The sequence below is a fragment of the Balaenoptera borealis genome (assembly GCF_965194805.1).
Source record: "Balaenoptera borealis genome assembly, chromosome: X".
NCBI classification, from domain to species: domain Eukaryota; kingdom Metazoa; phylum Chordata; class Mammalia; order Artiodactyla; family Balaenopteridae; genus Balaenoptera; species Balaenoptera borealis.
Genome location: NC_138881.1, coordinates 100,166,212 through 100,192,807, shown reverse-complemented (window position 1 = coordinate 100,192,807; position 26,596 = coordinate 100,166,212). Strand labels below are relative to the sequence as shown.

General features: G+C 47.4%; 3 protein-coding genes across 8 annotated transcripts in view; 1 reads left to right on the top strand and 2 right to left on the bottom strand.

Annotated features, from left to right (window-relative positions):
• STEEP1 (STING1 ER exit protein 1) overlaps nucleotides 1-19,816 on the top strand; it is a 95,626-nt gene extending 75,810 nt beyond the window's left edge. For 5 of the 6 annotated variants that reach the window (XR_014239590.1, XR_014239591.1, XR_014239592.1 and 2 more), the window contains one exon: nucleotides 1,867-2,807. The gene's annotated coding sequence lies outside the window, so the exon portion shown is untranslated. Of the gene's footprint in view, nucleotides 1-1,866; nucleotides 2,808-15,952 lie in introns of those variants that run through there. The other variant, XR_014239589.1, reaches the window with a different exon arrangement.
• Nucleotides 1-26,596, bottom strand: part of SLC25A43 (solute carrier family 25 member 43) — a 109,355-nt gene that overhangs the window by 38,715 nt on the left and 44,044 nt on the right. The window lies entirely within an intron of this gene.
• On the bottom strand, nucleotides 19,600-22,512 carry SLC25A5 (solute carrier family 25 member 5). Its single transcript, XM_082377463.1, has 4 exons — nucleotides 22,316-22,512; nucleotides 20,783-21,269; nucleotides 20,411-20,551; nucleotides 19,600-20,018 (listed from the first exon to the last, which is right to left on the bottom strand). The coding sequence occupies exons 1-4, from the start codon at nucleotides 22,424-22,426 to the stop codon at nucleotides 19,861-19,863; spliced, it is 897 nt and encodes a 298-aa protein (XP_082233589.1). The 5' UTR covers nucleotides 22,427-22,512; the 3' UTR covers nucleotides 19,600-19,860.

The following is a 26,596-nucleotide window of genomic DNA, read 5'->3' as shown; positions in this document are numbered from 1 at the left end:
TCTTCAATATTTGGCTGCTGCCACATGGGGAGATGTTGGTCAAAGGGTACAAACCTCCAGGTATAAGATGAGTCAGTTCTGGGGATCTAATTACTGCATGGTGACTATGGCTAATAACAGTGTATTATATACTTGAAAATTGCTAAGAGAGTAGATCTTTTTAAAAAAAATTATTTATTTATTTTTGGCTGCATTGTGTCTTCATTGCGGTGGCTTCTTTTGTTGAGGAGCACGGGCTCTAGGCGTGCGGGCTTAGTAGCTGTGGCTCGCGGGCTCTAGAGCACAGGCTCAGTAATTGTGGCGCATGGGCTTAGCTGCTCCCGCAGCATGTGGGATCTTCCCAGACCAGGGCTCGAACCCGTGTCCCCTGCATTGGCAGGCGGATTCTTAACCACTGAGCCACCAGGGAAGCCCCCTTGCTAACACTTTTAACAGAATGAATGCTCCTCATGTTGTTTGCCTGCTGTTTCCTCACGATTCGACTGGGGATATGCATCTCTGCTGGCACGCGGCTGCATAGCTAATATGGTGTCTAATCTGGAGGCACTCAGTGGACGTCTGTCTCTCATTGGTGATGTTAATTTTGATCACCAGTTCAAGGTGGTGCCCGATTTCTCTGTAGCTACTTTTAAATGTCTCCCTTGCACATAATAAACAGTCTGTGGGGAGATACTTTAAGACCATGCAAATATCCTGCTTCTCATTAAAATCTCCACTAAATTTAGCATCCATGGATGATTTTTGTCCGTTCTAATCTTTACAATGACGATAGCCATAAAATGACGAGTTTCCAACTCCCACTCTCCCTCCATCCACACTTACCAGGGTCAACTGTATATATAAAATGTGTGTTTGGAGAGAGAGAGAACCCAAATGATAAAGGAACAGGATAAAATTTTAATTTTAAAATTTACCACTCTAGCCATTTTGTGCCACTTTCGGTTCGTCACACCTATTAAGCACTCCTGGCTAATTCCTATTCATCCTTCAGCCTGGGCTGCCGCAAATGGCAGTACACAACTCCAGGGGGCGCCATTTACATCGTAGCCATGCCAAGTGGCAGCCGTGGGTCTTGGTTTATCGGAACTGCCTGTCTGGAAGCTTTCCCAGATTCCCCAAGTGTCGGTTCGGCATTCCTGCTCTTTGCTTCCACAACTCTGTCTGCTGACCCCATCGGCATCCTTGTTACATTATATCATCATTGTCTTCTTACTTCTCTGCCTCCATCATGGAGATATAAGCTCCTCAAGGGTAGGGCTTTCTCCCTCTTCTTCTCTGCTGTGCCCCGCCCAGCATATGTATTCAGCAAATGTCAAATCAGTTAAAGAGGTGGGTCTCATATTTCAGCTTGTTACCTATATGGCTGGCTTCTCCAGTAGAGGACAAAGTCTTTAAGGGCAAGGACCTCACTTAATTCGTCTCTGTATCCTCTTCCCCTCCCCTCAGTACTTGGCACAGGGCCTTGTTCATAACAGGCACTTGAACCTTTGCTGAATGAGTCCATACGTGTATACTGGTCGTTAAGGAAATGCTTTTGCTCTCTTTCCACAGAACTGTACTAAGCTCTGTGGGCAACACCTGTGTGCCAAGTGGCGTGCCCTTTGAACCCTGCTGTTCTGGCACAGCTGGGCCCAGCCCTGCCTGATCACAAGGCACAGGACACGCAGGGGTACGTGGTCAGGGTCATCAGGGTTTCCGTCACTGAGTGCGTCTCTGAGAGTGACCAAGGGCTGTCCAGGACCCATCCTGAGGCCTGAAGCCTTCCCACATGACAGTCCCTGGCTCCTCCCATGGAACCTTCCCAGGAGCTCCTGGCCGAACTATACACACTCGGTGAGCTGACTTTGGATGTCTTTCTGGTGCTAGGTCATTTGGAAGGCACGCCGCTCTGTGTCGGGCTGATGCAGAAGCGGGAGAGACCTGGCGAGAAGGCCTAGGAGGAGCTGGGCTGACCACCCCGCCCTTTGAAGAGCATGGGGCACCCCTGTTGTCTGGAGCATAGCCTGCCAATCCGGTAGAATGACTTCTGATGACCGCCAAGATCTGGACCTGGATTCCAGGCTGTCTTCTTGCTCTGCAGCCGCTCAGGGCCGAGGCCCATTGCCATAACAGCATACACATCTTTGGGGAGGCTGAGCGCTGCACCCAGCTCGGCAGCCAGAGCAACTCTTCCCAGAAGGCACTGGCTGGGGAAGCTCTCGACAGGGCTCTGATCACCCTCTAGAGGCAGAGAGGGGCCCCAGAGCAGCCCCAGGCAAAAGTCAGCATAGTGACACAACCCTGCCTTTATACAGAACTTTTATCCTTCATACGGGCTGTTGTTTCGGTTTTCCTCTCTAAGATAGCAGTCGGCTTTTTCCCAATAGGAAAATAAAAATGCACCAAGGGGCCCCAGGTCAGTAAGTGAAACCCTTGAAACTTACAGCTAGGGAATGGCTAAATTCAGGAAAATAGATCTAACACAGGAACCACTAACATTAAAAGTTTTATTTTTATTTCAAAAGCACTTAGGGCTTCCCTGGTGGCACAGTGGTTGAGAATCTGCCTGCCAATGCAGGCGACACGGGTTCGAGCCCTGGTCTGGGAAGATCCCACATGCCGCGGAGCAACTAGGCCCGTGAGCCACAACTGCTGAGCCTGCGCGGCTGGAGCCTGTGCTCCGCAACAAGAGAGGCCGCGATAGTGAGAGGCCCGCGCACCGCCATGAAGAGTGGCCCCCACTTGCCGCAACTAGAGAAAGCCCTCGCACAGAAACGAAGACCCAACACAGCCATAAATAAATAAATAAATAAAATTTTTAAAAAAAGCACTTATGTAGCATTTACCATATGCCAGGGACGGTTTTAAATGCTTTACAATCGAACACATTAAATTCTCAAAACAATCTTTTAAAGTAGGTACAGGTGTCATCCCCATTTTACAGTTGAAGAAAACGGAGGTACAGAGAGGTTAAATAACTTGCCTAAGGTCACACAGCTGCTAAGTGGCAGACTCAGGATTCCAGCCCAGGTAGTGTGACCCCAGACTCTGTTCTCTTTACTCTTCTGCCCTGCTGCCTCCCTGGGTTTGCAAACATTGTGGGAACAGAGCAGGACAAGGAGTGGCCCTTCTCCTCCCCACTTTCCTTTCTTCCTTAGGTGCTTTCATACAGATCAAGTAGACTCCAACCTGTCCCCTAGTCACATGAGGAGGAGAGAGAGTGAGAGAGCAAGAGAGAGAGGGGGAGGGTGAGAGAGAGAGAACGCGAATGAGGGCACTGTCTGAATGCTTGGATGCTTCTGGAAAAGCCAGCTCTGGCAGGGGCTGAGGCACACCGCAGCGGTTCAGAAACTCCTGCATTTTATTTCCTGAGCCAAAATTCCGAGCTGAATGAGACTCCCCGAAGATGAGCATGGCATCCAAATCTCTTTAACCCTAGCCTCAGGCAACCACTACCACCAAAGAGCAGCCAGAGCTCAGCTTTGGCTTGACACCAAAGAGAGCAGGGAAGAAAATGAGTGCACCAGGATGGTGTTTCCGAGCTCTAAAGTGAAAGATAATGAGTCGTTTATAGTAAGCAGGGCCCCAGTGGCCTCTTTGTAAATCTCAGTCCTGAGAAAGTACATCCAGAGCCGCGAGCCCAAACAGGTAACTTGCTGATACGCCCGTGGGGACATCAACCAGACAGTATGGACAGGGCTGGGATGAGGGCAACAAACTTTGGAGCAAACAAACATGCAACCAACATACTTTTTTGGAAGGCCTATGTGTTTGGCCCTCTGCTGGGCACCGGGAATGCAAACGTGAGTAAGAATGCTACTGTTTGTGGGGCTTCTCTGGTGGCGAAGTGGTTAAGAATCCGCCTGCCAATGCAGGGGACACAGGTTCGAGCCCTGGTCTGGGAAGATCCCACATGTCACGGAGCAACTAAGCCCGTGCGCCACAACTACTGAGCCTGCGTGCCTAGAGCCCGTGCTCCGCAACAAGAGAAGCCACTGCAATGAGAAGCCCACGCACCGCAACGAAGAGTAGCCCCTGCTCGCTGCAACTAGAGAAAGCCCGCGCGCAGCAACGAAGACCCAACGCAGCCAAAAATAAATAAATTTAAAAAAAAAAAGAATGCTACCATTTGTGCTGACATATGTATGCTTGCATCTTCATAGATGATCTCTGGAGGGGACCGGCGGAATGCGGGAACAGAGATTACATTACCTGGGGGTGGTTAGGGAACGGTGGTGGGAGGGCGACCACGTTGCCACTGCAAACCCTTTATGCCTTGTGAGTTTGGTATCAGAGACACATGTTACCTGTATATTACCTCTGCAAAAAATAAATGACGTAAGAGGGAGAGACAAACGTGAAGACATGTAAATGGGGAAATAAACAGGATAAGGGCTCACAAAGGCGTGTTCAAAGAGCTTTGGGTTGTGGGCAATGGAAGAACCAGGACATAAAGACTGAACTTACCAATTTGTCTTCCTGGCTTGGGACACAGGCCAGGCTTTAGCCGTGATAGTTATTTCCAAGAGGTCTTTTTACCATGTCCTAGCTAGGAAAAAAACCTGTATGTTTTCTAGTCTTTTTTTCCAAACATGTCCCATGAGGAAACTGCTAACGTGACAAGAGTTCAGAGGCAGGTGAGGCCCGCACAAGGCAGAAGGGATTTGGCCTCCTTCCACACGCTTTGGCCTCCTCCCCTCTTCACAGACAAAGGTGACTGCGAGGATAACAGCCATTCACCTGGCAAACACGCACCCGTCCCCAGCCGGACCTGTCCCCAGCCGGGCCCACCCCGGGCACAGAGAAGTGCTGTCCAACAGGCTCGGGGTCCAGCTGGTCGACGGCCAGCACCACCTGCTCACCCTGGCCTCAGTCAGCTGAGGAACTGGCACAGGTCTGAGAACAAGGGTCGAGAAAGCAGGTTCTGGTGGTTTTCAGGATAACGAGTGGACACAGTCAGTTTTCTAGTGTGGAGTGTTTTTTCTGGATTGTATGCTGACAGTCTTTAATCCTGGTCTGACTTTCCCTCACATGTCCGTCCCCCGGGATACCTGCCGGCTTCCTTTCTCCAAAGCCCAACGGGTCTGCTGGGAGAATAATAATAATGTGAGGATCATTATGACCACCACCCTTACGGAATGCTTCCGTGGGCCAGGCTGGGGCTAAGTGCTTTACATGCATTGTATTTCACGCAGTCTTCACAAACACCCAGGGAGGAAGGGACTCTGGCTCTCTTCGTTTTACAGATGAAGAAACTCAGCTTCAGAGAGACAAACAGCTAGTAAGTGGTGGTGACCAGACAGTGTGGTTATGAACCTGTAACCGCTGTGCTATTAAGGCTTTTATGCACTCTGAGGTACTGCCTCTCATAAAGTTCATTTTATTTTTTATTTTATTTATTTATTTTTGGCTGCGTTGGGTCTTAGTTGCTGCGCGCGGGCTTTCTCTAGTTGCGGCGAGCGGGGTCTACTCTTCGTTGCGGTGCGCGGGCTTCTCATTGCGGTGGCTTCTCTTATTACGGCGCGCGGGCTCTAGGTATGCAGGCTTCAGTAGTTGTGGCACGTGGGCTCAGTAGTTGTGGCTCGCGGGCTCTAGAGAGCAGTCTCAGTAGTTGTGGTGCACGGGCTTAGTTGCTCCGCGGCATGTGGGGTCTTCCCGGACCAGGGCTCGAACCCCTGTCCCCTGCATTGGCAGGCGGATTCTTAACCACTGCGCCACCAGGGAAGTCCAAAGTTCATTTTAATATTAGCCTAATCCAACCCTATTTAGGAAGGGAAATGTGCTGCCAAAAAATCACTTATGATACCCTAAAGCTAAATATAAAAGGTTTTTCTATTGTCTCTTGTTCGGGGCTATTTAGGCCAAGGCTTCCCTCCAAGGGTCTAGGTAACCAAGGGTTATATGGGTGCATACCATTTGCACAGACAGGAAATGAGCCCAGCTCAGCTGGCCCTGAGTCAAGGCCTGAGAAAGATCTGCTTATAAAATCAGCATGGAAATGAAAGCCTTAGACCAGGCCCTAGGGTTAAAAAATGCCAAAAACCTCCTGCCAGTTTACCACCCCTGGGGTGGGAGTGGGGAAGGTACCACCTGGGATGAGCATTTTGCAGCTGATAGCTGAGGGTTTTGTGGGTAGAAGCTGACTTCTAGGTCCCATTGGGTCATCACCTTGGAATTGTAGATACGTGTTTAGGGTCCAGAGCAAAGAAACTTTCTGACTCCCTTATTCCATACTCTCGGTTTAGTCCCACCGGGGCTGCCCCTGCAGGGAGAGAGCCCTGGGGCCCTTCTCTTCCTTAGCTTGCTGTCAGTTGTTAATTTTGTGTCAGCTAGGCTAAGGGATGCCCATTGTTTCTGGGTGTGTCTGTCAGGGTGTCTCCGGAAGAGATCAGCATTTGACTCGGTTGTAGAAGTAAAGACGGTCACCCTCCCCGATGTAGGCGGGCATTATCCAGTCTGTTGAGGGCTCCCCACCCCAAAAGAACAAAAAGGCAGAAAAAAGTCAAATCTGCTCCTTTTGCTTCATCCATCTTCTACTTCCCTCAGACATTGCTGCTCCTGGTTCTTGGGCTTTTAGACTTGGACCTGGACTTATGCCATAGGCCACCTGGCTCCCAGGCCTTCAGACTCCAACTGAGTTACACCACCAGCTTGCAGATGGCAGGTCTTGGGACTTCTTGGCCTCCATAATCACATGAGCCAATGCCTATTTTATGTATACATTCTGTTTCTCTGGAGAACCCTGACTAATACACTTGCTCTCATGGATTTGCTTTCCTCTTCTAACATGCTGAGGCTGGAGACCAAGAGGACTTCTCTAGCAATAATCACTGGAGACACTCCCTCATATCACTTCCCTGGCTTCTTCATGCTGAGGTGAGGACTCAGCTGCCTCCCATGCCTGGCCCGCAGGTCCTGCTGCACCGGCCCCATCGCAGCAGCCTCCGTCCTTGCCAATGCAGACCCGGCGAGCCAGCCGCGTGAAGTCACCCGCCAACTCTGAAGACATCGGCTCTTTCCTTCTGCCTGGAATGCCCTCCCCACTCTGCTCTCACAACTCCTGCCTCTTTACCTTCAACAACTCAGGGTAAAACCCACCTCCTACGCACCTGCCATTGTGTCTTCCAAGTTTTTTCTATATTCAATATGTAGCACATTGCTTTATTGTTACTATTAACAATAACGAGGACTCCAGCTACCGTTCATTGAGTGCTGTTTGTTAGGCTCTCTCTCATTTACACATTATCTCACTGAAACGCCACAACTGCTCTGTGACACCTCACAGAGAGTGCTGTTATTACTCTCCCCATTTTCCAGATGCGGAAACTGAGGCTCAGGGAGGTTAAGTGGCTTGCCCTAGGACATGGAGCTAAGAAGTGGTAGAGCTGGGATCTGAACCTAGGCCTCTGTGATCCCAGAGTCATTCTCTGAACTAATGTGGATTCAGTTCGTTAAAGGAGTCCAGAAAGCACTTGGATCCTCACTCTTTGCAGTGAAACCCACTTGGGAGGTCTCTGCATCTTTCTGACCTCATACCTGTCTCCCCTTTTATTTATTATTATTATTATTTATTTATTTACTTACTTACTTTTATTTATTTATTTTTGGCTGCGTTGGGTTTTCGTTGCTGTGCGCGGGCTTTCTCTAGTTGCGGAGAGCAGGGGCTGCTCTTTGTTGGATGCGCGGGCTTCTCATTGCGGTGGCTTCTCTTGTTGCGGAGCATGGGCTCTAGGCACACAGGCTTCAGTAGCTGTGGCACAAGGGCTCAGTAGTTGCGGCTCGCGTGCTCTAGAGCGCAGGCTCAGTAGTTGTGGCGCATGGGCTTAGTTGCTCCGCGGCATGTGGGATCTTCCTGCACCAGGGCTCGAACCCGTGTCCCCTGCATTGGCAGGCGGATTCTTAACCACTGCGCCACCAGGGAAGTCCCTATTTCCCCTTTTAGTTTGCAGCCATTTCCAGGCAGTCTCCTTTCAAAAATAACAAGTCCCCTTGCTTCTCCTCTTCCCATCATCCCTTTCTTTCCATTTCCACTGCCACCGCCCTAGCCTGTCCTAATCCTCTCCCAGTTACAGCGGCCTTGCACCTGCACCTCCTCCCCTCCTGCCCTGCAGCCCACACCTCACCCCACTTTGCATATGAGGTTCCCGCCGCCTACAGGGAAAAAGTTCAAAGTCCCCAAACTTCCTCTCAGCCAAAAATACTGACTGATGGACTACTGTATACAAAGCACTCCTCCGAAATCTGCTCCAGCCTCAGGGCTGTGATCACAATGGCTACCAAGTGTCCCTGTGGGTTGCCGCGGGTACTTTACACACTCTCTGTCATTGAATCTTCAGGACAGTCCTGCGAGGTGAGTATTATCATCAGAAGGGAAGATGAGTCTCAGGGATGTTAGACAACTCTGTGTCCCTCTAGTCTCCGTTTGTCTCTTGTCCTGACTCGTGATTCATGGGAAGCTTTGGTCTCAACTTGGCCAAATTAATTCATCTCCCTCCCTCCCTTTCTCCCCTCCCTCCCTCCCCCCTTCCTTCCTTCCTTCCTTCCTTCCCTCCACAAATACTTATTGAGAGCCTACTACATGCCAAGGACTGTGGATACGATAGCAAAAAACTACCCGCTGGCACTTGCAGTTTCCAACCATTCATTCCTTCCTGCCTCGCACCTTTACTCAGGCCATTCCTCTGTCTAGATGGTCTTCCCTGTGTTTCTTTACCAAAATCCAATCCAATCCTCAAGGCTGATCTCGAGACTTGTGCCTGTGGTGGAGCCTCCCCTGACCATCTACCCACAGTGATTTCTGGAGTCATTCATTCGACACTTACCATCTGGATAACTCAAGTGTCTGGACAAGTCACTTGGCACATGCCAGACCTTCTTGTATCCTTAACTTCCATGTTTATGTATGGATCTTGTAACCTTGAGTTAACTGTTCACCTCGTCACCTGGGAAACATTTTCATCCTCCTCAAGAAGCATTTACCCGAGTGCCTACTACGTATTTTTAGCAGTGGAAAAAGTGATGAACCTTTGTGGAGCCTCTTCGATTTAACAAAAAGCTTTCATAAATATTTTATCATTTGATTGTCACAAAACGCTACCACTTCCACTTAATTTTTTTGACTTAAAAATGTAATGTAAATTACTCCATAAACAAATATATTCTCCTCATGAAAATGGAAACATTATAGGTCTGGCTACAGTAGACGTTGATCACCCCTACTCCACCCCACTCCAGACCGTCTTAGAGATACGTTATGAAGACACTGAGGCTCAGAGAGGCAACACGATGTGCCCAAGGTCACGCAGCTAGCATGTGGGAATTTTCTGACTCTCCATCTCTTGTTTCCATTTTTCCACGCTGCCTCCCATGAGGGCAAGCACCCTGTTTATATCTGTGTCCCGGGTGTCCAGCACAGGACTCTGCACTGAAGCCCGGGCTCGGCAAATGTTGCCATATCCGTGGGCTTCCCTGCAGACAGGCTTCCTCTGCACAAGGCACTGCCTCTGGAGGTGGGCTATACCAGTCCCACCCGGTTAGTGAAGGCTCAGGTGTCAAGGGAGGCCATGCAGGCATCCCGCTAGGCGCCTCTTCTGCCAACCCTGGGCTCTGTGACATCAGGGACCCTGAGAGTCTCCCTGGGGAGTCATTACAGCGGGACCTCGTAGAGGCAAGTCAGGTGTTCGCTGGGCACTCGCTATGTGGCTACCGGTGCGCCAGGGGCCGCGTGTGGTGCGGGGGAGAAATACAAGGTATGATATGTTGTGAAGCCAAGACTTCCCAATACATCCGACACAGCGAACCAGCCAGCACATATCCGAGTTCTAAATTATGCAAGCGCGGATGATGCTTTAGGGGATCAGGGGAGGAAGACTGTGGTCGCAGTGGTCAGAGCAGGCTTCTTGGAGGAGGTGGGCTGGCCCGAGATGGAGAGCTGCCTGCGTTTAGGGCGCCGCACTCCCAGCCGCCGGGCAGCAGCGCCGGGCCGAGCAGAGAAGCAGCGCGCCCTCTGCAGGCAGCTGCGAGGAGGCGGCTGAGCCCTGCGAGGCGAGTTCGCCATTGGCGGCGGCGGCTGCGCGGCGGGTCTCCTAGCCTGTATCTCTCATCCAGCCTGGCGCTTCCAGCGGCTTTCAGTCGCCATCATGCCCACAGCAGCCGCGTTTTCCCCTCAGGGTGTGCCCGGCCCTCCTCTCTCCTAGGTAGTTGCCTTCAGTCGCCCCCGTGGCGGAAGGGGACATCTCCCTCTGCTACTCTTCCCCCACTCCCCGTCCGCAGCAAAGACTATTGTAGCTAACATGCCGAGAGCGCCCCCTACAACGTTTCCCTTGAAAAAACCAGCACCTCAAGGGACGAGGCTGGCGGTCTCCAGAGAGCCCCGCCGTCATTTAACACTTAAGCACATACTCTGTGCCAAGCTCTGTTCCATGCGCCTCGCAAGTACTGACTCATTTAATCCGCACTACAGTGCTCTTTTTGACCCCATTTTACAGCTGAGCAAGCTGAGGCACTGAGAACTTAGCACCTTGTCCACCGCCTGGCCTCACAGCTGGAAAGAGGCAGAGCCATCTTCTAACCACTACACCAAGGCCTCTCCTGATGCTGCAGACCACTCTCCTTCATCGGATCTCCCTGGTCATTTTCCAGGAACCACATAATCCTGCAGTGCTTCCTGGCCCTCTCTTAAGTGGGGGGCCTCTGCTTTCAGGGTTTTCAGCTGCAGGTGCTATATATATATATATATATATATATATATATATGGCTTGCCTCAGTTATCCACATCTGGAAAATGGTAATCATAGCACCTGCATCATAAAGCAGCTGAAAGGATTAAATGAGAGAATCCATACACAATTAGAAGAGTGTCTGGCCCACAATAAAAAGCTCTAGAAATGACAATGGGTGAGCAATAAGAGAGCAAATCCCTGGGGGCTTCCCACCCACCTTCAAGAGAGAGAGAGCAAACCCACTTGCCTTCAGAGCAGATCAAAGAGGGTCACATTCACTCTAGGGTTCTCATCGGCTTTCTGTGGCTGGGTCTGTCTTAGAGGCTGGGAACATCAGGCCCAGGCACAGGAGTATGTCTGGCCTAATCAGCCCTAATAAGTCACGTGGGTGTGCAGTCGGTACAGCTCTGATGGCAGCGTCCTCAGGTGCCCCAGTAACATGCCTATTCCTCTCCCCTTGGAGTGGCCTGAGTCATCTTGTGTGACAGTCAGTGTTCAGCATTGTCACCATCACAACCAGATACCCATCAAGCACTTACTCTATGGAGGGATCCGTGTTTGGGGTTCGTGATTGAATAGGCAGCATATGTCCACAGGTTGCTAGGAGGACTTGCTGTGGAGTCACACCTATTTTTCACACAGATTTGGGAGGGGGGTTTCTAAGACCCTGGCTCTAGCATGGACAATATAGCAGCAGTATGGGAACCCGGTGATTTCCAAACCCCTGCTATATCCAGAGCCTCCCTCTAAGCCCAGGAGCTGGGCAAACAATAGATGCCAATCAAGAAGGCCCTGTGCAATTTATTACTGCAGAGTCGTTCCCAGGGAGCAAGATGCTGGATCCAGCCAATATTCACTCCTGCGGGAGCACAGTTTACATGTTCATTCATTCATCCTCTCATTCATTTCTCCCTCCAATGGACATTTACCACACGTCCGCTCTGTGTTAAGTTCTCTGCTCCATGTTAGGAATGTAAAGAGGAACAAGACAGCCCCTAATGGAGACAGACAAGTAAATACTTAGTCATCATACAATGACACAAACATTATAATTCATTGGCTTAATAATTTCTTGAATAACTACTATGTGCCGGGCACTGTTCTAGGCACTGGGGATACAACCATGAATTGAACAGACAAAATTCCTTGGCTCATGGAGCTGACATAAGTAGACTACTTTAGCAGTTCAAAGGAAAGGGCAGCGAGCACTGGCTAGTGGAGTCTGGGAAGGCTTGCAGAAAAAGGCGTGATGGCACCTGGGTCCTGAAGGACCGTGCCTTGACAGAGAGGTAGGGAGGGGCAGGTGGGCCAGGGCAGGGGGCGGGGGGTAACTGCGGACAAAACCCGCCTGCCATTCTAGTAAACAAAGAATGTTGCCCGCCATCAGGCCAGAAGCCACTGCAGCTGCACCCCCAGCCCAACACGGAGCACCCTGAGGGGAATTCAGAAAGGAGAAAAACAGGATACTGGCTATAGATAGTTAAGATGCATATCTAAGGAATGATTTCAATGAGCCCAGATTCTTGCATCTTCCCATACATAGAAAAGCGCTAAAATCATTAACTTGAGGTGCATGTTTTTGTGATTAGCAGTAATCTTTTGATGTTCGACCACAGTTTTTTTTCCAGCAAAAACTCCTATATATCCTGGCTCCTCCCTTGCCTCTTTGGAACAGTTCCTCAGAGCTCTCTGAGCTGTCTGAGAGGCTGTCTCCCCGGGTGCAGTCCTCAGTAAGGTCCCCGAATAAAACATAACTCACAACTGTTAGGTTGAGCGTTTTTCTGTAGTCCACATAATAGTACAGCAAAGCTTAGAAATATGAACGTGAATGCCTGGTGAGGGAATGGCAAGCAGCTTGGTTTGGGACTTTGGAGCATGAGCAGAAGTAGCAGGACAAGAGGCACAAGTTACTGTCTCTCCATAGCTGGTGCAATCAGCTAAAACAGACCAACGCCCGGGTGTCAGCATTTTGCTGAGATGGCCCCTCCCAACCCCTAACCCTGGCAAGAGGTGAGGGGGCGCCAAACACCAAGTGGTCATGTGGTTGTGTTAGTTGGGTTGGGCCTTACCCAATGGCCCAATAACCCAATAACCCCAGCCTCAGGCAAATAACATCAGAAGGGGGCTCAGCGTTCCTTGCTAAGAGCCTCCTTTTAAAAGGAGGGTCTGGGGGCTTCCCTGGTGGTGCAGTGGTTAAGAATCCGCCTGCCACTACAGGGGACACGGGTTCGAGCCCTGGTCCGGGAAGATCCCACATGCCACGGAACGACTAAGCCCATGAGCCACAACCACTGAGCCTATGCGCCACAACTACTGAGCCCGTGTGCCACAACTACTGAGCCCGCATGCCACAACTACTGAAGCCTGCGTGCCTAGAGCCCGTGCTCTGCAACAAGAGAAGCCCGCACACCCCACAAAGAGTAGCCCCCTCTCGCCGCAACTAGAGAAAGCCCATGCACAGCAACGAAGACCCAACGCAGCCAAAAATAAAATGAATAAAATAAATAAATTTAAAAGGAGGGTCTGTCCTGAAAAAGCTAGGGAAACTTGAATAAAATCAAATGTAGCTTTAGGTTCAAGTAATTATTCTTAAACAATAATTCTTAAATTGGCTGGAATAGTAAATAACCCATACTCTAAAAATGAACTCTGTAAACAGTGCTTTGGTTATCACAATTTCTATTTAATTGAATATTTGTCAGGTGGATTTTGTCTATTGTTGAAACTAGCCAGCTTTCATATTTTAATATATTTTATGACTGAAAATAAGTAGTTGGACAGGATAGCCTTGAAGTTCTCTTTGAAAGTCAAGGACAGCTCAGAGTACGTTACCTTACTTCTTTAAGCCTCAGTTTCATCAGCTGTAAAATGGAGCTAATAACAATACCTACCTCTCAGGGCTGTTGAGAGGGTCAGGAGAGTTAATCCATGCGAAGTGCTTAGCACAACATTGGCATATAGGAGGTCAAAATAATTAGCTATGATCCTGATTCTGTAGTTTTAGAGAAATCATGGTATTTGGTTGTATCGATTGTTTAATCAGCAGAAGCAAGCTTAACAATCCAATGTGTCTAGATCTAGAAATTCTGAAAAGGGCCACAGTCCTCGGTAGAAGACTTAAGAAATGATATTGTATCTGATTCTGTAAAAAAATATATATATGTGTGTGTGTGTATAACTGAATCACTTTACTGTACACCTGAAACTAACACAACACTGTAAATCAACTACATTTCAATAAAAATTTTAAAAAAAGAAACCAAACGGTATTGTAACCCAAACAAGAAAAGTTGATTCCCAATCTTCCTGGTGGACAAACTGAGGCACTAACCCATGATGAGGTGTGATGTGACCCAAGACAGACAGAGAAACATGGAGCTGAAGTGGGATTACAATTTCAATGGCCAAACTCCCAGCTTTTAAATCCTAATTGGCAAACAGCATGCTTTTACCCAGAAGTGCAAGCACTTTTACCCCCTGACCTTCACTTCTAGGGTAAGCCCACTACAAGGCTCAAATTTCGTAACAAAGGGACTCCTGATTCCTGAACTTAATTGCAAGAGTGAAAGAAGATCTTTTGCTTCCAAAGGTCTTGGTGTGTTGCCTCTCCCCAGCAGCTTCTTTCCCTAGGGACTCACGTCGTAGACTTGGGTAATCAGGCCGGGACCTCATGGGTTCCTTGGAATACTACAAGAGCAAAGGGAACCCCGGTGATCACATAGTGCCCCTGGGCCAGCAGGGCAGTGGGGTCTGGGTATGAGGCAGGATGGATTTATTTTTGGCCTTTGCTCCCTTGAATAGTCAGTGTTGTAAAATAAGTGCTCTAACTTAGAGTTCAGGATTACCACTATAACCACGTTTCTATTCAGTCCACTCCAAGTGTCCTTTTCTTTCTTTACAACCTTTTCTTTGTTCATGTGTGTGTGTGTGTGTGTGTGTGATTCACTGTCTATAGGACATGTGGCATTTTCTTGAGACTGTTTCAGAAATCTGTAGGTCAGGGATAAATCCATTACATCAGTCTCCCATGAATGAAACAAAAATCATTTAAAGCATTCCAATAAAACAATAACAGTCATAATAATAGCAAAACTGTGTAAAGCAGGTGCCCACATTGTTCTAAGCACTTTACACATATTAACCTTGCTAATCGTCACACTATTCCTATGACGTAAGTACTGTTGTTATCCACTAATGGCAGATGGGGAAACTGAGGCACGAAGCAGTTAAGTAAAAATTGGATAGCTGTGGGGAAGTCCCTGGAAGTCCAGTGGTTAGGACTCTGTGCTTGCACTGCAGGGAGCACGGGTTCGATCCCTGGTCGGGGAACTAAGATCCTGCATGCTGAGTGGTAAGGCCAAAAAAAAAAAAAAAATTGCACAGCTGTCAAGTGAGAAAGTTTGGTATTTGAAAATGAGACCTCTAGTCCAAAAGAGTCTCATGAACGAGTCCTGAGTGGGAAGATGGGGAGCAGTGGGGAGACCAGGTGACAAGGAAGTCCCAGACCTGGGTGACGCCTGTGCCTGATTTACAGGGCTGCCTCCAGATTCCTTTATCTATTCCAGCTCCACCAGCAGGAATAGATGCAGGTTTTGTGGGGATATCAGTTTATATAATTATATATAATCTGGGTGCCCTCTTTTAAAAAACACAAACATATCTTTTGAACATTTTACAAAACCAGATGACCAAATGAATATGTTGCCACGGTGCCTCCCAGGGCTGGAAAGGGGCCCGTGCAAGGGGCGGCTCCGAGGCTGAGGCATCATTAGGTTCGCGGCATGTCTCTCTGCCATGAGGGAGTACATTTGCTCCTCGCCCAGCAGGGCCTTGGAAGCTCATTTAGATGGAAGACTTTCCCTTTTCACTCCCAAACACGAGGCCCTCAGAAGTTGATCTGTCAAGAGTGGTCTAGCACAGACTTTGCCCTGGTTATGTCTTTATGGCCACAACTATCTCTGCTGTGGGAGTGAAAACATTAGGGACGGTGAAACATGTCGGGAGATTAGATCCCACAAGTTCCCTTAAATCTCAACAGTGCTAAATTTCCTCCCTGCGTTACAAAAGTCACACAAGGAAACGAAATCCCAGGATGGACGCTCACCATCAAAATGAGACCCCTCCTCGACTGACAGTCATGGAAAAACCATGGATTAATACTCTTTTCAGGTCACTCAGTTGTGTCTCCGAAGAGGGAACAGTGAAAATACTGCCCAGTCTGTCACTTGAACATTGTTTATATTTGTTGCCAGGATACCGAAGGCTCTTTTAAGCCTTTGGCTAAGAAGAACACCATGCATCTGAACTTGTTCACCTGCACTTAAAGCAAATAATGGCTGAAATGATGGGAAAGCTTCTCCAAACATTTTGAGTGGACCGCAAGGCATTTTTGTGTGTGTCCAGAAATTGTAGCATCCAATATTTGTTGTTCCAATAAATCTCCACCTGCATACCGAAGTGCACATTACACATAATAAAATGAGGCTCTGAAAAGACTGAAGTTAATTATTTTGAGGTAAATCAGACCACCTTTGACCCAAACTCTGAGCTGTAATTTTGTTGCTCAGCTTCTTGGTCCCGAAATTAATGTAAATCTTTACAATCGTAATTTTATTTGCCAACGCCAACCCTCCCACACAGTCTGCAAATGACTGTTCTGAGTCAGAGACTATTCACTTACGACTGTGTTAGATATTTTAAAATGTTCTCGGGAAGGATTCAATCACCTAATCCCAGTCCTTTCACAGATTCTGCTTTATGTAAAAATGATGGACCCAGAGAACATCTAAACTGGAAGGACTTTAGAGGAGAAATTAAGGTTGTGATGTGAAAAGTGACTTGCCCCCGGGTCACTCAGCGACAAAAGCTAAAAGCGCAAAGGAAAGTACTGGCTTCCTTTTAAGGTTTTAATAAAGGGTCACACTTAGAAATCCTTGCTCAGGGTCCAGAAGCGACCCTTTCCCTACCCTCCTGCCTCTGACAGCGTCTGAGTCCTCATGCCCACAGTCTGACACCGGTCTAAAAGAATCATGCCATTTTGAATCCAAGCAGTCAGAATATGATTCAGATAAAAACAAATCAGCTACTCTTACAACAAGATGCATTACATTTTTTTTTTTTTGGATGGATAGACAAGAAACTGTTCATAATGGTTACTTTTGAGGAGGGGGATTAGGGATGGGAGAGGGAGGACAGGGAAATGTTTGCTTTTCATTTTATATCTTTTCTTTACTGTTCAACTTTGATGACCATGTACAGATATTAACTGTGTTGAAAACCTAAAAAACAAATTAGAAATACTATGCTCACGAACTTCACAGGAGAAATGAAATTTACCACAGGAACACGGACGCTTGAAAATCTAGCATCCGGTACAGCAATACTTTAAGATTTTTTCTACTGAAGTGTCCATAATGGCAGAGAAGGCTGAAAGGTTTCCCCCTGGGGTCTGAGGGCAGTGCCAGAAATGGTCCTCTATACACAAGAACTCTCTTTGCAGCTTTAAAACACATTCAAATTGTGCAATAGACTCTCTAACATATCCGCATCTCTTTTAATACAAAAATAATGGCTTAAATGACTTACCATCCACGACAACTGCCCCTGTGGGGAGACACCCCTGGTTTCTTTCTCCAGCGGTTGGAGCACCCGGAGCACACTGCCTTCAGTGACTGAGCGGAGTGGCCCCTGGAATGGGGAGCACGGCTGTGTGCGAGCTGACCTGTATTCTGGCTCTCTCACCTGGAATCAGGCTTCACGGATGCTGTTAGGCTTTGAATAGTAACAAAACAACGGCATAAATTAGGGGGTTGCTAAGATTGTGTACCATCAATGTTCGCATGAGCATAATGGACATAATGAATTCTATAGCACTATCCTGCACAGCTTGGAGAGATTAAAACCACTTTGTCTTTAAATTAAATTTCAAAAATCATTGAACAACAAGAATAGAAAGAGAGAGAGAAAAAAAAACACCTCATCTGTCAGCCACCCAATTGTAGGAAGCACCACTTCTTTCTTTCTGATCATTAATGCTCGGTCCTAGGTTTATTTTAATAGCTGCCAGCTCAGTGAGTCCACATCCATTGTAATAACCATAAAGGGGGCTTGGGTTCTCTTGTATTGTGGTTTGCAGCCCTAAGTGGAGAGCCTCTTATCCCCTTTCAGGAACAAATTCTCTGAAAAAGACCTAAGCTGAAGTTTATTTTATATAAATTCTGCAAAAAATAGTATGTGTAGGCTGTTGCAGAGAAAGAAAAGTGGATTTGAATTCATTTTTAAGTAGTTCTCTGCTTGGGCAGATCTTCATTCAACAAAATGGATGTCTGATTATGAAAAACTCACATCAGAGTGCTTACTAGATGCCGGGCGCCATATTGATTGCTCGACATGCTTTATGTTACTTAACCCTCACTCCCAACACCCCTAGGAAATATGGCTAGCACTATTAAATCCCCACTTTACAGGTGAGGAAACTGAGACCCAGGATAAGTGACTCGCCCAAGGCCATACAGCTAAATCAGCAGCAGAGCCAGGATTCAAATCTAGGTACTTCCGATTCTGGAGTCCCTGAAATCTTAACTGTCTTTTAATGATTATCACAGTTACCATTTATAGAGTGTTTATTATGTATGTTCTATGGTAGGTGCTTTGCATAAATTCTTTAATCCTTGAAACAATCCTCGGAGGCAGGCATTAGTATTATTCTCATTTTATAGATGAGGAAAACTGGGCCTTAGAGAAATTATATAACTTACCCAACAGCAGAGTAAGTGGCAGAATCCAGGCCTGATGCCTGGATTTTTTAACAACTTTATTACCACACCTTTTACATGTAACCACTGTATATATTTAAGGTATACAACTTGACGATTCGATATGTATACATTGTGAAGAGTTCTCAACTAAGCTATACTACAATTAAGGTGCTTGGCCAGGGGGCACATAACAAACTCTACGATCCCCTGGGCACCAGTGCCTGTGATGCAGACCCTGTCTGTGAGTGGCACTTAAACATGCCAGTGTGTGAGATGTTCCTCAGGAATGTTTTACCTGTGCACGTGGACCACCTATCCTATCACTTTCTACTTTGAAATGTTGTGGCTTGACAGCCATGGTGCTTTATTCTTCATACAAATCGCATGTTACAGGTAAGATCCACTGGATTTCTGAGGCCTTATCAAGAGCTACAGAAATTGCAAACACACATGGATCCCAAGTAAGGGTTTATCCAAAAAAAACAAATGTCCTCCATTGACTAGGCTTATTTGCATGTTAGGCAAGATGCAGATGCTCCACTTCCTCTTTGTAAAATGAGTTTTGAGGTCGTGGCAGCTCTCTCCGTAATCTTTAACAGCACTGCCATCTCAGCACCGCGTAACTATGCCAGCTCTAATCCTCTGCTTTGAACAGGATTAAATTAAAATGACTTGAGACAGGTGAAGATAGATGAGGGAAAGCAACTGGACAAAAGTTGCTAGCTGTTACCACCTTATATTTTACAATACTTCTGTTGAAATGAGGTGAAATTCATAGAACCACCATTCTAAAGTGAACAATTCAGCTTATATTTCTTGATTAATAACCACAAGATAGGAAAGGTGGGTACATAGTACTTTTTAGAGAAAGCTCATCAGCTATGACTGTCCGCAGGCAATGGACCAATGGTTTTTTGGATGCTTTGGGTCTGAATTTCACTTTGCTAATGTATTGGGAATGTTGATGGGTCACACGACTGAGCTATTCTTTGCTAAGTGGATGGCTGAAGGTTGGTTTTAGAAGAAAGCTCTTCATCTCAGGAGATACTGTAGCATTTATTAAACATGTAGCATTTTACTCAAACGTAGCACTTACTAAATTATAAAATGTACTTTTATATGAAAATAAACCACAAACAAAATTATATTTCAGGTATTTTTTATTTCTTCAAATTTGTTATTTTATCAGGAGTGACTAAAATAAAAAACATAATTGGGTCCCATCATCGTCATGGAAATGGCTTTAAGAGAAAACTGGTCAGGTGAATATTATTGCTTCCCATTTTCAACCAGTAAATAGTTGCCATTGATAAATAGACAGCCAACAGTCTGTCAGGAATGCTCAAGATATGTTATATAATACAACATGCCTGTTCACAGAAGAAGAAAAACTAGGAAATAACTTATGTGAACTTCTTGATTTCATCATACAAGACAAGCACAAAAGCACCACCCATGCCTCTGAGGACATTGGACCACGCGCCCTTGAAAAAGGCTTTGCCTCCTTCGTCACGAGCAATCTTCCTCCAGCAGTCAAGTGTGCCTGTGTACATGATATCCGCTGCAAAGGACAAAGACAAGGAGCTGGTGACCTGAGGCTGATGAAAAATCCTTAGGTTTAACTAGACTAAACCAGAGCCCCACCTCTAAGAGCTAATGTCAGTTTTTAAAAATCCAACACTGACACATTAGTGTGGGCAATACTGAAATCTTAATCTGGTGACTAGAGAACAACAGAGATACGTAGATTACCCGCTGGTCTTAACCTCTAATACCATGGAAGCCTCTTGGGCATAAGCACCCAAAGGGCCCACTCAAAGGCAACCGTGCAGTAGACAGACCAACCAACCCCATCTGCGATCTCAACAGATTGCCATTTTCAAAGACAGGCATGGCTAGTTTGTGCCCATGCTCCATGCCCACATCTTCGTCTTCTGCTCAAGCGGAACTTACTTCCTTTGCGCCCTGACTGCATCATCATGCGGCGACGCACTGTGTCAAACGGATAGGAAGTCAACCCAGCCACCGCTGTGACGGACTGTGCGATCATCCAGCTGATGAAGATATGCGTATTCTTGGGATCTGGAAGCATTCCTGAGGATAGGAAAGAGACACTTTTACCAGAAAGCGGAGTCCTCCTGACTCATTGTCTGCCACGTCCCCTCATCCCCAACATCTCATCTGTACACAAAGGGCTGTACTGGGTGACCTTGGCTTCCTTCAGCAATTACAAAGAAATCTCTGGCTCCTGGAAAATTAGGATGGCACGACGATCTTATAAATGATCTCATGAGAACACAGTTTTGAAGCACACAGCAAACTTACCCTTCGCAGTGTCATAGATACCGAAGTAGGCAGCTCGGTAGATGATAATACCCTGCACAGACACGTTAAAGCCTTGGTACAGGCCCTTAATCCCGTCAGATTTGTAGATCTTAACCAGGCAGTCACCAAGGCCTCTGAATTCCCTTTCAGCTCCAGCTTTGCCCACATCGGCTGCTAGACGAGTACGGGCAAAGTCAAGAGGGTACACAAAACACAACGATGTGGCCCCAGCGGCACCACCTGATGCCAGATTCCCTGCGAAGTAGCGCCAAAACTGGGTCCTCTTGTCCACACCACCCAGGAAGATCTGCTTGTATTTATCTTTGAAGGCAAAGTTGAGAGCCTGGGTGGGGAAGTATCTGATGACATTGGCCAGGTTACCACGCCAGAAGGACAGGACTCCCTGCTCCTTGGGGATACGAACCACGCAGTCTATGATGCCCTTGTATTGCTTATCTGCAGTGATTTGCTTGCTGGCATGCTGCACCTGACAGACAAGGAGGAGGCCAACAGGGAGAGTTATAACCACGGAGGAGGGAAAAGGGAAGAGAATATATCATCTCAATGGACACACTTAAGGTTAGCTGGCTCCCGCTTTCCCCAGATCTAGTCTTCTATGTCACACAGGCTGGACACCCCCCCCCCCCCCGCAAACCTCTGACGCTGTCACAGGTGGAAGAGGTGATCTGCACCCTTAGAAGCATTAAGCCTCCAACCCTTTGGATGGGGAGGAGGCACCCTCAAGCGGACCCGTGACCTTTAGGCCTGGGAGAAAAGTCATTACCTCAGACCCAGGTTCAGAAGCATCAGGGCGAGGCCCACGTCGGGCGCAGTCACCTTGGTGACCGTGGCCTACGCCTCAGGGTCCCCGGAGCGGCTTCCCTCCCGCTCTGGCCCCCCTCCTCTCCTGGAGGTGACCCGTGGGCCACCACCCCTACGCCCGTGCAGGCGCGCCCTCTAGAGCCGGAGCGGGAGAGCGCGCCGCGCAGGACGCCAAGCCGCGGGGACGCGCCGGCGGCTGCGCGGGGGAGGACGCAGAAGGGACACGCGCTTCCCGGCGCCGGCTTCCGGCCCGGCTAGGTCGGAGCGCGGCGGCCGGCTGCGAGGCAGCTCCACCGGCCGCACGGCCTCCACGGGGCTGCTATCTCCTTGCCGCGACCTTGAGGTCTTCGGTAAGGGCAGGTGTCCCTCTTTTCAGTGCCGGCTTGCAGGCTTAGCCCTTGACCTCCAGGCCCGGGAGCCAGTCACCCCCGGGCTGTCCCATCCGAATTCGCTGCCTCCGGGATGCCCAGGCCCTGGGTTTCCTCCCCCGACCCTCCGCCCCTGACCCTTTCCTAGATCCTGAACTTCAGGTCACTAAAGCATCTCCCTCAAGTCTGCCTTTTGGTCCGACCCTGCGGCCACCCCTGCTCCCACGCTGCCACTTCCCTGGACTGGTCCGGAGGGTTCGTTCTCCCCAGGCCCTGGGGCACCGCTTCCCGCGCGACCCCCTCCCCCCACTTCCTGATCGGGCTCTCGGATTCCGGGACGTACCTGCAGCAGCAGCTTGACCCGCTCGATGGGCGCTACGGCGGTCTTGGAGATGGCCGCGGCCACTCCACCTGCCAGGAAGTCCTTGGCGAAGGACACGGCGGCATCTGTCATGTTGGAAGGAAAGAGGAGGCGGGCGACTGCGGGAACAGCGAGGAACCGGCTTGGACTCCGGGGCTCTGGGGCGGAGCGAAGCAAATGGCCGATTTATATAGGGGAGGCCGGCGCCCGGGCGGCCGGCGTCGGGGGCGGGCGCCGGGGCCGCTGAATGGCTCAGCGCGCGGAGGGAGGAGCCGTGGAGTCGGGCACCGGCCGCCCTCGGCGTCGCCCCGGCTCGCCCGCAGCGCCTGACCCGGCCCGAGGAAGGGGCGGCCCCAGAGAGTACCCGGCCCGGACGCGGGACCCTGGGGGAGGCCTGGGGGCGCGGAGGGAGCGAGAGGTCACGACGCGCCCGGACAAGGGTGAGGCGCGATATTTAAGGGGACTCCAAAGAACAGACAAACATCCCCCTCCCAAACTTGGTAGTCAAGACAAATAATATTTAATGCAATATTTTAAAAAAAGATTCGTGTAGGCAAAGTATGGCGCTCTGGCCGGTCGCCTGTTTTTGTAAATAAAGTTTACTTGGAGCCCCAGGGCTGGAATGAAGGTGAGGCAAGTGAGGCAGGACCCTACAAGTGCAAGATGGGAGCCTGTCTTTATTATAAATTTCGAAACGTTGTTCATCATGGATTTTTGTATTCCTTTTGATATTTAAAAATAGTGCATTAAAATAATCATTCGTCTTGATTACTGAGCTGTTTAGCTCCCGCTTACATTTGGTGCCAAGGCAAGTGCCTCACTGTTCTCACCCTAGACCTAGCACTGCCCTGGAGCTTGACGGGTGAAGCTATAGAGGAAACTGGGGAACAGCAGACCTGGGACACTGTCAGCGTGCCCCAGACCCCGGTTTGCAAATGCAGTTTAACAGAGATCTTGCCGGGAATTGGCAGAGGAGAATCCAAAGAACTCGGTAGGGGGTGGGGAAATTATTTTAGCCAGAAGCCAAAGATAGAGGTTATACCGTTAAGGTTAAGAGGTTGTGTGAATTAGATTGGTATTTGGGGTCCTGGACCCCAGGTAAAGTGCTCTTGAATTGAGTAGATTCCTGAACTCCAGAAAGGTTTAGAGGAATCAGTAGAACTAGATTGACACCCATTGTGTCAAGGGACAAGTGCTTACTGAGTCCCTTAATCTCTGCACTGGGGGAGCATTTGCCACACATGTCCTTAAAAACCTACTTGTTAGCTTGAGTACACTCCCTCAGATTCAGAACAGGAGCTGAGAGTGTCATCACAAATCCTGTGTAAGTAATGACAACCATGTTTATAAAAGTAAGGATAACTGTTGAAAACTCCAACTGCAGCTGAGCCCTAGGTACCCAGCACACTGGAAACATAGGTGGCATATCCCTCACTTTACTATCTTGCCCTCTCCCACCTTCTCCAGATCTGCCCATTAAAGGACCCAATTCTAGGATTCCTCCAGGAATGTCAGGTCCTTCCTCTAAGAATACTTTGCAATTTCTTAGTCTTCCCAAGAACCCCAGCAATCTGAAGTGTTGAGCACACACAGCAAGTGTTCAAAGAAGAGAAATTTTCACTCCAGCTTTGTTGATCCTGGGGGCTATCTTTGACCTGTATTCTCGAGAGGCCGCTATGCTCTTGTTAGCTGATTATAATAGAAATGCAGCTGGATACAGAAATGACCTTGCTGTGCAATTTCAGTGACAGAGTGTGTTCTCTGAAAGCGGTAGCCAATCCTCTACCTCTACTGGTGAGAGAATGAACAGCTAAAACAAAAAATCTCTGGAGCATTTTGTTTAGAGGGAGGTGGGTTTTAGAATGCATTTCAAAATACAATTCAAAACCTTTCTAGTCTGAACTCTTGACATTCTGATGAATGCATTTTTATTCAAATATTAATTACTCTGACCCACCTTACCATCACTTATGTACCTTTTTCTACCTTTCATTGGCCACATCTGCTCCTCCCTTTGAGCATGATGTCCCTACCATATTCTAGTCCAAAGGTCTTTTACTGTTTCAAGCACCTCCACATTTATTGTTCTGTTAGATTTCTCTCTCTCCACAAAAAGATGATCAAATAATTACATAGAATTTGTCCCTTTTCAGTCTTTGGGTGCTTAAGTGTAGTTTTACTGAAGATGAAATACATTTAAAAGCGAGTCCATGTCATGACTTGGTATTTTGCTAAATCTACTGTGAGCTGGAGCTCTCCTGGTTGCCAATGACCAGGTGTACCTCAAGGAGTCAGATGTTCTCAAAAGTGTCAAGGTCATGAAAGACAAAGACTGAGGAACTGTCACAGATTAAAGGAGACTAAGGAGAATGACAGGTTAATGCAATGTGTGATACTGGATTGGATCCTGGACCAGAAAAAGGACATTGATGGTACTATTGAAATTTGGATACATATCTGTAGATTAGTTAATAATAGTCTACCAATAGTACTTTTAGTTACAGCGGTTACGTAAGATGTTAACATTTGGAGCAGCTGAGTGAAGGATACATGGAAATTCTTTATACTGGTTTTTTGGGGGCAACATTTTTATTTCTGAAAGTTAAAAAAATGAAAAAGTCAAAAGAAAAAAAAGGAAAAAAAAAAAAGAAACCAGTAGCAAGAGTCCAGGGAAATAGAGACTAATGTCAATGATAATGATGTTGATAATGATATATGGCTAGTCAATTCATCAAAAACAAATTCCTCCAGTGAGATATAGTGGGAGCTCTGTGTTAGTAACTGTTGTGTTCTGGAAGTTGTGTAGAATACATGTATAATTAAGAAAGAGAAACTAAAGCTAAGGCAGTGCCTAGTAACTCTCAGAAAAAACAAGGAAGAGGGTCAGAAATGATACTTAAGGCCTCAGTTATCTATGTACTAACACACCCAGAGTATGGGTAATAAAGTGAATGTAAAATGTCAATACAAGCAAGAAAACACAACTTTATAGGTATTGTTCAAACTTGATGGACTGGGACTTCTGACTGGCATCAGGAAAAGGAAGGGTAAACCTGGTTCAGAGAGATACCATATAGAAGGAGAACAATTCACTGGTGGGAGGGTGAAAAGCATTCCATGAAAATGAAAGGGAGAGATGAAAGTGATTGTCATTGTGGAAGCATACCTAGAGATTGCCTAGATAGATAAAAGCTATGAATAGTACTTCATAAAGCCATCACCTAGACTAGAAATGTTGATCAGGGACAAAAGCCATCTGAATATCTGCTGTAGGTTTCATTATTCTGATAGCAACACACTGGATAAATTCTTTACTCTCTTGCTGATAATTACACTTCTCAGAACACTGAAGAGCAATGAGGTAAATTGCTAAACTAGGCTTAATCCTGATAATAAATAAGGAAGATCTGGTTAGCAAAGTAAAAGTGACAAGAATCTAAGGGAAACTGACCAAGACTGACTGGTCTGGATCTGTCAAACAAAAGAATGCTCGGCATAGTCAGATAGGTTAACTAACCTGTGGAGTGTGTGTGTGTTAGACTTCAGAAGGACCAGAGAAAAGGTAAATATGATCTCTTGGCCAAGCTCCAAACAGAAAGATAGCTCAGGAGGGTGAGAGATTCCCAAGATAAAATTCAGACCTGTACAATTTGGAAAAATTCCAGTGAGAAATTCAAAAGGGAGAGATATCTAATAAATTAAATGCCCTTCCAGGTTATCCTCTGATGAGCTCAAATGTTTAAAGTACATATATAGATGACACAGTGAGGGCTAGACTTCCAAGGGCAAAGACCAAAGAGTATCACAAACCTCTAGGAACTGAGTCAGAAGGGCTAAAGTCCAGAATAAACTCAGGCTTAGAAAATGGGAAGGACCACAATAAAAGTTTCTAATGCTCTATTTAGTGCAGGACATTTAAGGATAAGGAGCTAGAGCATGTGTGAAAAAGAACTGAGGGTCTTACTTGACTGTGAGTTGGCAATGCCAAAAAATGCTAATGAGTCTTGAGTTGGGTCAAGATGATGGTCATGAACAGATCGGGGGACTTTTAGTCCCATTGGGGCCTCTGCTGGTCCACCCATAGAGCTTTTTTTTTCCCCCCCAAGTTTTTGTTTTTTTAACTTTTTATTTTATATTGGAGTACAGTTGATTAACAATGTTGTGTTAGTTTCAGGTGTACAACAAAGTGATTCAGTTATACATATACATGTATCTATTCTTTTTCAAATTTTTTTCCCAGTTAGTTTGTTACAGACTATTGAG